This window comes from Mesoplodon densirostris, chromosome 2 (genome assembly GCF_025265405.1).
Source record: "Mesoplodon densirostris isolate mMesDen1 chromosome 2, mMesDen1 primary haplotype, whole genome shotgun sequence".
Taxonomy (NCBI): Eukaryota; Metazoa; Chordata; class Mammalia; order Artiodactyla; family Ziphiidae; genus Mesoplodon; species Mesoplodon densirostris.
Window position 1 is genome coordinate 171,685,156 of NC_082662.1, and position 13,735 is coordinate 171,698,890.

Consider the following 13,735-nt stretch of genomic DNA (forward strand, 5'->3'; position numbering starts at 1 on the left):
CATGTGGGATCTTCCTGGACCAGGGCTCGAACCCATGTCCCCTGCATTGGCAGGTGGATTCTTAACCACTGCTCCACCAGGGAAGCCCTTGTTTCTGTTTTCAATGAAAAGCTTCTCAAGTTTAAGGATAGCCTCTGTTGGTCTCTCTCCATTCATTAAGCACTTACTTTGAGCCAAGCACTGTTCTTGTTAGGGTTGGGGAACAGAGAAATAAAAGATCATCCTTGCCCTTAAGAAATTACAGCCTCAGGGGAAAGCAAACTGTGTGTATTTACAAAACAGTATGTGGACCACAAATGAGATAAACACTGGTTGGAGAGTCCAAAACGTGGCACCTGACCTGCTGGCGAGAGGGATGGGCTACCAAATACTGGTGTGAGCCCGAAGGACCCAGACGAGGAATGGGGAAAGGGAATCTAAGCAGAAGGGAGAACTCGTGCAAAGCTACTGAACCATGTCTCAAGACCTATCCTTGTGCCTTCAAGGCTCTGCTGCCCAGCCTTCCTAGCGCCCTGATTCGTAGGTCTCTCTTTGGAAAAGTCACCGCCAGTGACAGAAAGAATGGCCCAAGCTGGCAGATGGAAGCTAGACTGGCCTGGAGACCACTAGGAGGCTGAAACCTCCGTCAGGCAAGAGGTCATGTAAGCAGAACTGGCAAGTTTTGGGAAGGACAATGAGGCACCCTCTACGGACCAGGAAGGAAATGGAACTGAGAGGCTGAGCTGGCAGATCTGGGGGTTTTCAGCGCTTGCCTGGCAGCTGAGTCACTGAAGTTCTACAGCAAAGGGGAGTGAGTGGAGGAGGGCTGTTAGTGTCAAACCAAGGGGAGGTTTCACAGATACTGTTACTGACTGAGCCCGTACATCTGAATTGTAAAGTTGGTTCTATTATCACTCTAAACGTTAAAGCAAAGGGTCATTAAGCAACAGTTCGAAGACAGTAGGAATTTTCCCAGGCAAGAGGATGAGGAAGGGAAAGCAAAGCACTGTCTCCCCAAATTAGGTCTGTGAAAACCCAGTCCTTCTGAGGGTGAGTGCTGTGCTCTTCACCACCTGCATGTGAAACTGCAATACAGCTGGGAATCATAAAGGTAAGAATTTTATAATATCTCGTATTCAGGATGACAGAGGGTTGGTGTTGTGTACAAATTGTAGACTATTAGATGTTTTGATACCACGGATTACTTTAAAAGAGTTCACCAGGGACATCCCTGGTGGTCCAGTGGTTAAGACTCCTCTGAGCTCGCACTGCAGGGGGCACAGGGTTCGATCCCTGGTCAGGGAAAGATGCCGCATGCTGCGCAGCCCGGCCAAAAAAAAAAAACAGAAGATAAAAAAATAGTTCACCATATTACACTAAATTTACCCAAATGACACGTTTCAGGTAACCAGGACTGCCAGCCTAACAGCCCTCGATACTGGCTACTTGACACCAACCATCTACCATCAGACCCAACCAGCTTCCGCTGAAACGAAATGACAAGAAACTCTTTATCAGTTAGTTGAGTTGCTTCTAATTTGAGAGTCCATGCATCTGAAAAGGAAGTTGAATGTTCTATGTGATTAAATTCAATAATGCCTTGACTTATGAATAGGCTGTGCAGGACTCAGCACTAATTTAGGTTCCATGTATTGATACAACAGAAAAAATTAAAAATGAGTCATTTGGCTTGCAGTGAAAGGTATTTCCAGGCCTTTTTAAATTTTAAAGTAAGCTCACCCCCAGTACTCTGGTTATAGTGTAAAGACAGTAAAATTTAAAAAAATATGATAAACACTATTTATTGTGATGAACAGCTCAGTTTATTAGGTGCTTTAATAAAGTAAATCCTTATAGTGAAAACAACATACTAGAAATAGCTTTTGAAAAGCTATTTTTTTATGATACGCTTACAAAGTGTCAGACCTAAGTGAAAACATCCACCACGGTGGTAATACAATGAACAAGTTTCCTGTCAGTAAAACTGCACAGATAGGCTGACTGTTTACAGCCAGATTAGCTTCTTGATACCATGAAGATCAGACTTTGTAGGAGGGCAGCTTCTAAACATCGCTGGTCTTTTTAGTAATGCAAAAATTCCACTTTCTCAGCTGTTCTGGAGTTTCAGAGAGGAATTCCGTTGGCCTTAATGACATTTACTCCAGAACCACGCTGCCTTTTTGATGCCTCTTCACCCTCGAATAGGGACTTATTGTATCATCCATCACAAAATCATACAGTACTTTTATCCAGGAATTGTAGTGGGGGAGGCTGTCATAGTACTCAGCTGCTATCTTCCTCACCTGGAAGGAAAAATACAGCAAGATGAGTGAGTGCTGAGTCCTATTACAGATGACAGGTGAACGTCTGACACACACACTCAGGAGAAACCATGAGACCTTCTCCCGCCTCCCTCTCAAATAAATAAATAAATAAAAGCAGCAGCTTTGGGAATTCTAAGCAAAAAGCAGCTTACATTTCAGCAGTAACATATACTTGATCCTCTAGAATTACTGACGTTCCAACAAGCTCTGAGGGACTAAATATACTGGTTTACTTGTAAAAGTTGGCAGCTGGAATCTTTAACAACAAATACTTGCAATCCAATCAGCTTGCTGCTTTTAAGTGTTGTACTGCATGGCCGCCACTGTAGGGTTTAAAGGCACCACTTGATCCCCTGCCATTAAGGAACCTACAAATACTGATCAATTATTGTGGCATGCCAGTTAGAAATTAATCACTTATCAAGTGTGCAATTCAGCCATCTCAAGTTGAGAACGTCTTTTTAAAAAAGGACTACTGCCAGTGTGATGAGCAAGCAAAAGTAGTTACTTCTGAGTAAGAAAAAATTCTGTGGCTTCAACAAAATGTACAAAAACTACCCTAATAAACCCCAAAGGAAAACAAAAACACAGAATCCAAGATGTTGAAGAGAGACAGCACGAAAAGCATAGAAAAAATTAAAGCACCTTGTTATTGTGATAACAATATTCTAAAGTTGATTACAGCGATGGTTGTACAACTCTGAACAATCTAAAAACCATTAAATTTTAAATGGATGAATTGTATCTATGAGTTACATCTCAATAAAGCTGTTAAAAGAAACCTTGCTATACATAACTGTTAACTAACTACGTGACAGTTATATGCAACATAACTACTGCAGCACAACAACTGTAGAACAAGATACTCCTTGGTATACACCATAGAAAAAGCAGGAAGGGGCTTCCCTGGTGGCGCAGTGGTTGAGTCCGCCTGCCGACGCAGGGGACACAGGTTCGTGCCCCGGTCCGGGAAGATCCCACATGCCGCGGAGCGGCTGGGCCCGTGAGCCATGGCCGCTGAGCCTGCACGTCTGGAGCCTGTGCTCCGCAACGGGAGAGGCCACAACAGTGAGAGGCCCGCGTATCGCAGAAAAAAAAAAAAAAAGAAAAAGCAGGAAAAGGAAGACTTAAGAGAACTCTGAGAACATTTGTTATTTAGCTAAGCAACAGGAAAACAGCGTGGAATGGAGTGGGAACTCAATACTCACTGATGAACCATGGGCCTTGGGTCAAGTAATGTGTGAGCTGAACAGTTCAGGGACTGTTCAAGAAAATTACAAGTCAAAGTATGTGGGCTTATATTGGAAAAAATTAATTATTTTGCTCCGAAGGTGACTGGCTTTCTCCTTAAACCATAACCTCTTAAAATATAAAAATGTACTGTCCTAGTCAGGGAAGAGGCAAGCAAAGGTGGGCGCACTCTTCAGGCCAAAATGACACAAAGTAGCTGCACTAGCACCACATTACACGGGTTTCAAAGCTGTCTTCGGCCAGTTGTGTGGTGTTTTCCCCCATTTTATTTTGAAAAATGTAAAACCGACAGAAAAGTTGGAAGAACAGAAAAACCAACACCCATATGCCCTTCACCTAGGTCCACCAATTGACACTATGTCACGGCCACCTTCTTTCTCTCCATATATAGTACACACCACATACTTTGCTCTTTCTTTGATGAAAGAAAGCTGCAGACATTATACGAAAATTAACCCCGAATACTTCACCCCTAAATATTCTATACATATCTCCTAAGAACGAGGACATTCCCCGACAAAACCATAATACCATTACCACACCCAAGAAATTTAACACTGACACAGTATTATGTATTACATGGTCCAGATTCAAAATTTCCCCACTAACTCAATGTCCTTTCTAGATTTTTCTTAATTGGCAATCCAATCAATAATCAAACGTTATATTTCACTGTCATGTTGTATACGAGTCTGCAGACAGTCAACATTTAAAAACTGACGAGGAAATCTATAAAATTTGGTTGGGTGGATATGATAGCATAATAGCTATGATAGCTATGGTTCCCTTATATCACAGCTAAAAAATAAAAATTAAAAAAAAACGGATATTACACATCATACCACTTCCCCTTTTTAGAATTACGGAAACATTTTTTTGGTAATGGAATTGTAAAAGCTATCCATTCTGAGGACAGCAAGTCTAATAAGAGAACTCATCAGAAATACAACTGAAGTTTGGAGAGGACCATCCTTTTTTGGGAAGGGTGAAAGGATGAGTGTCAATGTGCTGTCTTTCATTTACTCCACAAAAGACACACTGAAAGTCCATGTGACAGGAAACAGATGGTCCCCACCTGTGGGAAGTCTGTGGTACTGGAAACTGAAGTTCACTTATTTTGCAGAGCGATTATGTAGGACCTCTGTATTTCACAACAAACCAACACAAACCTTAGCTAAGTTTAACAGTGATAAAGGTTATGTGAACTTTTGCTCCCTTTACAGAGGGAATTCATTCTCTATTTCTGAATTACTTTACATGTTAGCCAATTTTGCAGATCCCCCAACATTCTAAACCAGACGTGTTACCGCTAGGCTTAGGGACCCAGGACAGTGAACTCTTTGTAAAGTTAGGCTGGCCAACTCAGGACTTGGACTCTTGATGTTTTCTTTGATGAACAGCCCAGATGGACGAAATATACTAGATCCCATTTTAAATGAGCAAGTCAAGAGTAATTTTGATCATATAACCATCAGAAATTAGAACATGTATCAAATCCTTTACTTACCAGGGGAAGGCTTTTTCCGGGAATGTTGGGGAAGTCATGGTGTTCATTATGGTAACCCACATTGAAGGTGAGTAAATTCAGAGGCCCATAGTATGAGTAAGTTTCATGTCCTTTTAAGAACATGTAATGTTCAGCTATAAAATGTCCAGAGATTGGGTGCAAACCTAGGCCAAGTAAGGATGCTGCCAACATGTAGACTAAAGATTTAATTCCCAAAACGTAGTAAATCGCAACGTCAAAAGTGATCTGGATCACAGTATTGATGATTTCCAGATAAGAAATTGGTTTGGGGTTGATGAACAGAGGTCGAAAAGCATAAAAGAGAGGTTGAAGAATAACCCATATAAACTTTCTGAAAGTGGTACAGAAGAACCAGCCTTCAAAATCAGTTGGAATATCCACATCGATGCCATCACCTCCGAGGTATCGATGATGATCCATGTGATACCTCTTAAAGGAAACTGAATATGGAACACCAATAGGGAGATTAGCAAATATTCCAAACCAACGATTCCGCATAGGTTTGCATTGGCCAAAGGCACTATTGTGGGAAACTTCATGAATAGCCAGAGTCATTGAATGATTAATGCAGCTGCCAAAGGCATATGCCCAAAATAGGACCCATTTCCAGTCCAAGTCCTTTACTAAGTAAAATGCAACAAACTGAATGAGAACCATCAAAATTACAATCCATATCAAGTTGGAATCAGGTTTCATTAAGGATTTTATCTCTGGATACTTTGCTGTAAGGGAAAAACAAGCAAAAAATCAGAGACTGAGAAAAGTGCACAATAGTTCTGCAATTATGATTAAACTAACATCAATTAACACATCGATTAATTTTTTTTCTTTCTTCAGGTCATTATATGCCCTCTATTAGAGACTTTATCAAATATTTGTCTACTACAGGGAAGGAGTGTATTCAACAGTAAAGTTACTAAATACTATGTCACAACAAATTGAGAATTTATACGGAAAAAAATAAGCCTCAAAATCTAGACTCTCCACAATAACAGAAAGGTAGTCACAAATGAGTAAAGATTTCATGTTATCTAGTTGCCTTTTCACTACTAACAATTTTTTGTATATTAAATTTGTAAGTTTTACAAAGTGGTAATCATAATCTGGTAAACCTATGTGTCTGACAGATTACAGACTATTACAGTATACTTTTATGTAATATATATACAATATACTATATATGCAATATACTTATATACAATATATACATATTATATACAATATATTATATACTTAGATTTCATAATTTCCTTTTTAATGACTAAATCACTTCTAGTTGCCAGTTGTAACTTCTAACCATTTTCCTATTTTTAGACATTCAGATATGTAAATTTTTGCCAATGTAGACTTTTTCTAGTCACCTGGAAACTAGGGTAATTTCCAAAGAACTCTATGGATTCACACCACCCCACCTTCTTTCTTTCTTTCTGCGTTAAAACTGAACAATACTAATCTGTGTTAGATTATTTGTTGAATTCACATGCAAATATCCAAGTATTATGGAAAGGGCCAGTAATAAAAATCTCTGCATTTCAGGCAAGTGTCGCCTACAGGCAAATGCAGATTCTTCTCAGTATCCTGGCACTCCAGAGATGGAAGCCCAGATATAATGAACATCTTTTGTTTTGTGTGTTGTCAAGTATGTTTGACCCAGGACAGCAAAAGGAAGAAGGACCTTTTTCTTGGGACAGGTCATTCAGAGTGTTCTGGAAAAGATTCAGAAAAAAGAAGAGGAGCTTCACCCTCTTTTCTCTAAATGTGAAATGAAGAATTCAATAAAAGCTTAAAATGCAAGACAGGAAGTTATTTAAGTCTAGTTTTATATATAAGAAATAAGGGTAGTGTTAATTCGAGGTAATTATTCTTGTTTCTTTCCTTTCCCCTCTTCTGTGTCCACTCCCTAACCTCTCATCTTTGTTGGTATTAGTTCATTTCATCAATGTTAACAATTTTGTAGGCAATAGGCCAAAAAAAATAATCCTTTTGAGGGTTACTTTTTGACTATTGATTACTCAATAGGTTTGTGTCTAAAACTAATTACCCTGGGATAAATGAAAAACTCAAATAAGTCATTCATTAAAATACAGGCATTTTGAGCAGTCCTCCAAACATAGAATAACAAGTGTTTAATTCATTGGTGGATAAGTAATAAATCTTTTGTATTAAAATGTGTTATTTCTGTTTAGAGCTCCAGCATTTTTACCTTACAGAAAACTAGATTAAATTGACACGTCTGACAAAGGATAGAAGATAACACACACTTCGTAGTTACTCTAAAATCATGGAACAAAGATGGCACATTTTTCTCAGACAAATCAACTTCCTCCAAGTAATTCTGTACCAAATTTTTGCAAAGCTGTAACAGTATATAAAAATCAATACTAGCATGCCAATATAATTAAATGGGGGGAAAGAATAGTCTTTTCAACAAATGGTGCTGGAACAACTGGTCATCCATGTGCAGAAGAATAAAACTGGACCTCTCTCTTACACCAAACACAAAAATTACAAAAAGGAGCTGAGTACTGATACATGCTATAACATGGGTGAACCTTGAAAACATTATGCAAAGTGAAAGAAGTCAGTCACAAAAGCCCAAATATTTTATGATTTCATTCATAAGAAACGTCCAGAATAAGCAAATCTATAAAAACAGAAAGATTAGTGGTTGCCCAGGACTGGAAGATATGGAGACTGCTTGAGTACAGGGTTTCTTTTTAGGGTGACAAAAACTTTCTAAAAATTAGATTGTAGTGATAGTTTAAAACTGTGAATACACTATAAAAAGTCACTGAATTGTACACTTTAAATGGGTGAACTTTCAGGACTTCCCTGGCGGTCCAGTGGTTAAGACTCTGCGCTTCCAATGCAGGGGGAACGGGTTTGATCCCTAGTTGGGGAATTAAGATCCCACATGCTCTGCGGCATGGCCAAAAAAAAAAAAAAAGGATGAACTTTATAGTTTGTGAATTATATCTTAATAAGGCTGTTAAAAAATGCTGTTTCACTGTGGAAGTACAGCAGTAAAAGGAGCATTTCTTGTGATTATCTGACCCACTAATAATGGTCTAGTGCCTAGCCTTCATTAATTTCGTACATAAATTTTGTAAATTTAGCATACAGATGGTGGTTGTTAAACAACATATCCATGTTCTCTGGTGCCTTTCTCCCCCCGCAAAACCTGATACATTTGAGAAATATCTCATCATTTAAGTATAATTTAAACAAGTCTCCAGATTTTTATCTTTCCTGAGGGTATTCCATCTCCACCCCTGAAATGGAACACTGAGCAGTATTTATTTACACCTGCAGGGAAAATGACGTTTTCATTGAGAAATATGTAGTCCTTTTACTTTTCAAGTGAAATGGTCCAGTGATGATAAGTTTGTGGAAAAAAGGTTCAGTGTTGAAATAAGCATGAACAAGCACCTTTTTACTTCCTTGATTTTCTGAATTTTAAATAGATAGCTAAGTTCCAGTATTCAGGAGTTGGTTTTTATAGCATGGATACCAGATTATTCATGTAATGTATTGATCAGGCATAGATAAAATGTACCATATGCTACCTCCTATGTGTGATTTGCAAAACACACATTTTGTTTAAAAATAAAAAGGAAAGCATCCAAGAACCAAACTCTCTTAAAAGGATACCCTTAATGGCAACTATAAACGTTCAAGCTCCCAACTTACTGATTCAATTTTAACAAATCCATTTCAAAGGGATCTACTAACTTTTTTAAAAAACAATTTATAAAGTTCTTTAACAGAGTAAAATAGTCCCTAGTGTCAGAAGGATATGGGTTTAAATCTAGATTCCTCCATTTACTAGATCTGTGACCACATGCTACCAAACTCTGGTTCCGCTGTTTGCGGGACTCAAGAGACAAGTATTGGCTGGAAAGGAAAGGTTGCTTTATTCAGGAGGCAGGCAACCTGGAGAAGGTGAACTCCAGTCCAAGAGCCAACTCTGAAGAGTCTGCTCGAACATGAAGTTTTTAAAGGGTTAACTCCTTTCTTTTTGTGAAAACATGAAATTTCTAACTTAACCAACAAAAATCAGGGGCTTGTTTTTCTTTTCACTGCGCAAATGGATGCAGAGAAAAAAAACTAGGGGAATACTGTGTATGAGAAAGAATTCCTCCTATTCAATTTACCACCCACTAGTTTCCAGATCTTTGAAAAAATAGCAAAGAGGTTAAAAGCAATGCTTTGGAGGTAATCTAACCCAGATCAGAATCCTCCTCTAACATTTACTTATTCACTCTTACTTCATCTTTAAAACAGGGATAACACCTACCTAATTACTGGGAGGATTAAATTGTGTAATGTTTGTAAAGCACTCAACACAATGCCTAGCTTACCATTAAGAGTACCCTGGGAGAGATGAGAAAATTTTCTATATAATATAGAAGCTGCAAATAGCTGAGCTCCTTACACCTCTAGAGAGTTGAATAAGGCCTAGTTAACCTGGTGTAAAGGCCCTAAACTAGCAGTCAGGGGACCAGAAGGCTAATCTTGGCAAGTCTTCCATACTTCAGCCTTTTCGTCCACAAAACTGGGGTGGATGAAAAATATATATGAATCTGCCCTTCTTGCATGAGCCTCGTTGCGAGGATCAATGAGAATACCGTGAGCGCAGCAGGATCCGGACCCTGGAACGCTTACCCTTCGGGCCCGAGAAGCCTCTGGGGTCAAACGGGTCGGGCACCACGAGCCCCCTCCCCGGCCCAAGGCGGCAGCCGCCGGCGGCAGGATGGCCTGCTGGCGCCGACCAACGTCAGCGCGCCCCGCGCGTGGGCCGCCAGATGCTGCAGGACCACGCCCTGCCGCGCACACGCTCGCAGCCTGGCTCTGCCGGGGCCGGCTACCGGGAGAGGGAGGAGGAGGGAGAGGAGGAGGGGGAGAAGGGAGACGGGGACGGGGAGGAAACGGTGCCGACCGGCGGCACGAGAATGTCTAAGCGAGAGGATCTACCCAAGGGTGGCCTAGTCGCGGGGACCCTGCTCTGAACAAACCCTGGCCCCGACCGCATGCCCGCGCTTGGGGGCGCGCCTGCGCGCGGTGGGACAGGGGAGCGCGGGGATCCCTCCCTCCCTCCCGCTCCGGCCCAGCACCTCCCCCGGCTTTTCCCGCGCGGCCAGGCGGCCGGGGCGTCGGGACGCGGCAGGGAGTCGACTCTTAACCGGCCTCAGGCGCGTCCCGGTGGCGGGAGGCCGCGCACGCACATAACGGGGCGCGGGCCCGGACCTCACCCAGGATCTCCTGGCGCCGACTGGCGTGAGGCTGGTCGGTGTAGACCCACTCGAAGTCTTCCCGTGAAACGCGGTTCCCCATGGCGGCGGCGGCTCGCGGGCCAGCTGCCGGCTCTCGCTCCGGGCCGGGATCCTCCGAGGCGGAGGCAGAGATGAAAGCGAAGGCGGCGGCTCCGCGACTGGCGTCAGCTGGCTGCTGCGGAGCTGTAGAGCAGTCGCCGACCGGGGCGGAGCCTCGAGGCCCCGCCCCTCCGGCGCCAACCACCACCACCCCCGCCCCGGAGCGTGGCAGGCCGGGCGGAGGCCCCCGCGGTGGGTGGGAATCCGCGGCTCACTGGCTGGGGGTTCTGAGATGCTGTGTCTCGGCGACCGGCTGAGAGACTGAGTTACTGCAAGTCCCGGCTCCTTGCGGCCTGTCCTGCGCGGTGCCGGTGCCCAAGGCCGGAAAAAGGTGAAAAAGGAAATAAAGGTCTCGAGTTAAATAAGACTGCTCTTTAGCGCCTCGGGGGAAGGTCGGAGCTCGATCACGAGGATCCTTGGTCATAAATAAATGGCGACTCGCCCAAATTTTGTTTGATTTTGAAAAGCAGCTTATTCACTGAGCCGTTTTTGGCTGCCTCCTGGAAATAATACCTCAGGAAAAAATGCGGAGCTTGTGGTGATTAAGAGCTAATTAAGAAAAAGGAAATCACTCTTGTTGAGGGTGAAAAATGATGAGGAATTTGTTGTTTTGCCTGAATTATTCTTGTGTGACTATTTCTCTTACAAGGTGATTGCTCAGCCTTACATCTGTCACAGAAGTCGTTTGAACCACCACCTCTTTCTGAAAGAGAGGACATTTTGTTTGAAAATTAATGACCACTTTTCCATTAAAAAAGAAACTTTGACTAAGATTACAAAAAGGAAGATAACCAACAGGGTGTTCTTATAATAAAACACCACACACACACACACAAAACCACAACGAAATCTGATCAAACCCCTAGATCCAACTACTAATGTATAGAAAATAGAAAGAACAGAGAAGCATGTTAAACTACACCATAGAGAGAATCAGCAAGATCTTGACTGTGGGCAACTCTATAGGACAACATCCTGGGTGCTTTAATAAATAAAACTCAAGGGAAACAAAAGAGGGAAAACCTACAGATTAAAAGGGGCTTTAAAAACATCAATCGACTGCAACGTATTGATCTTATTTAGCTTGTAATTCAAATTGTCAAAAGCTTTTAAAATTGACATGAGATCATTTAACTCATATCGATTAGATGTGTGATGATATTGAGAAATTATTGTTAATTTAAGTGTGATAATAGTGTTATATTATGGTTACAGTTGTTTTTGTTTTTGTTTTTTGAAGTCCATATCTATTAGCGTTTCATACCAGGGGGGAAAAAAACCTCAGACAAACTAAAACAAACACATAATGGCACATGCGATTAACCTTACAGTGTCATGCTATGCCACACTAAAAAAAAAAAAGAATAAGGTCTTTATGTCTTAATAGATCTCCAAAACGTACTGTTAAATGCAAAACACTGGGTATGGGCTGGGGCATGGAGTATATTTCATACACAATGCGTATGTAATATGTGTTTCCTTGGATATGGTTTTAAAAAACAATATAGGTTTAGAAAGACAACCAAGAAATGATTATTATTTTAAGAGAGTAAGTGGGAATCTAGGGGAAAGGGTTGGGAGGGAATGTTTTCACTTAATCCTTTTCACCTTTTACATGTGAATTGAATGTGGATTTTGACATTCTAAAGAAAAGGAAAAGAATTGGCTACAGGATTTTTGCGGGGATTAACAGGTATTTTCATTACACATAGGCATGTTTCTTTAGTGTGGACTTTTTTTTTTTTTTTTAGTGTGGACTTTTAAAAGTTTTTAATGTGTTATCTTTCATATCTTTTCCTTACTCCTGCCAGGTAGCTTATCCTGAAGCAATCATACCAGTTATTCTAGAAAGGCACTATCCGGTTTGCTGTTAAAAGCTGTGGGTGAGGACTTCCCTGGTGGCGCAGCGGTTAAGAATTCGCCTGCCAGTGCAGGGGACACAGGTTCGAGCCCTGGTCCAGAAGATCCCACATGCCAAGGAGCAGCTAAGCCCGTGTGCCACAACTACTGAGCCTGCGCTCTAGAGCCCGCGTGCCACAACTACTGAAGCCCGCGCGCCTAGAGCCTGTGCTCTGCAACAAGAGAATCCACCGCAATGAGAAGCCCGCGCACCGCAACTAGAGAAAGCCCGCGCGCAGCAACGAAGACTCAACACAGCCAAAAGTAAGTAAATTAAAAAAAAAAAAAAAAAGCCATGGGAGAATCCCAGTAGTTCCTGATGATATTGGGAAATATCAGACAATGTAGTTTTCAGAAGAGGGCAGTCATACTTTTGAAATCAAGGTGTTCTTCCATGTGGATTTTTCATTTTCCATTTTTAAAAATTTTTGAATGGGCAATTCATTTTTTAAAAATTGAGGTATAATTGATTTGCAATACTGTTAGTTTCAGGTATACAGCAAAATAATTCAGTTATATATATAAATATATTTTCAGATTATTTTCCATTATAGATTACTACAAGATATTGAATATAGTTCCCTGTGTAAATTCTTGTTCCTTATCTATTTTATATATAGTCATATCTGTTAATCCCATACTCCTAATTTATCCTCCCCCTCTCCTTCCCCTTTGGTAACCATAAGTTTATTTTCTATGTCTATGAGTCTGTTTCTGTTTTATTAATAGATTCATTTGTATTATGTTTTAGATTCCACATATAAGTGATATCATATCATATTTGTCTTTCTCTTTCTGACTTCAGTTAGTATGATAATCTCTAGGTCCATCGATGTTGCAGCAAATGGCAATATTTCATTCTTTTTATGGCTGAGTAATATTCCATTGCATATATATATATATATATATATATATATATATATATACTACATCTTATTTATCCATTTCTCTGTCCATTTCTCTGTTGATGGATACTTAGGTTGCTTCCATGTCGTGGCTATTATAAACAGTGCTGCTGTGAACATTGGGGTTCATGAGTCTTTTTTTTCCCCCTCAACTTCAAACATATCAGTTATTTTTTGTTTGTTTGTTTATTTGAGTTCTAATGAACAAGAAACTTTGGGAAGGAAAAGCAAATAACATTCTTACCTGAGTAATCAGATCATAGTATTAATGGTTAATTAAATTATACTTAATACTTTTGGAGGTTACAAACCCTTAGAGAATATTATGAAAACTATCTTCTTTCCAGAGAAACACACATACACAAAATGTAGTATACAATTTTGGGGAGCAGGTAGTATTTACATACTTTTTGAAGCCCATCACAACTTAGTTTTCTTTTTTTTTATTAGTTTCTGCTTTATAACAAAGTGAATCAG

The 13,735-nt window shown here is 40.7% G+C and overlaps 2 protein-coding genes across 2 annotated transcripts in view; one reads left to right on the forward strand and one right to left on the reverse strand.

Annotated features, from left to right (window-relative positions):
- Positions 1-1,779: 1,779 nt before the first annotated feature.
- DEGS1 (delta 4-desaturase, sphingolipid 1) lies at positions 1,780-10,557 on the reverse strand. Its single transcript, XM_060091388.1, has 3 exons — positions 10,335-10,557; positions 5,062-5,804; positions 1,780-2,282 (listed from the first exon to the last, which is right to left on the reverse strand). The coding sequence occupies exons 1-3, from the start codon at positions 10,414-10,416 to the stop codon at positions 2,136-2,138; spliced, it is 972 nt and encodes a 323-aa protein (XP_059947371.1). The 5' UTR covers positions 10,417-10,557; the 3' UTR covers positions 1,780-2,135.
- Positions 10,558-10,635: 78 nt separating this feature from the next.
- Positions 10,636-13,735, forward strand: part of TP53BP2 (tumor protein p53 binding protein 2) — a 193,791-nt gene continuing 190,691 nt past the window's right edge. Inside the window, exons 1-2 of the mRNA XM_060091386.1 lie at positions 10,636-10,785; positions 12,266-12,617. The gene's annotated coding sequence lies outside the window, so the exon portion shown is untranslated. The remainder of the gene's footprint in view (positions 10,786-12,265; positions 12,618-13,735) is intronic.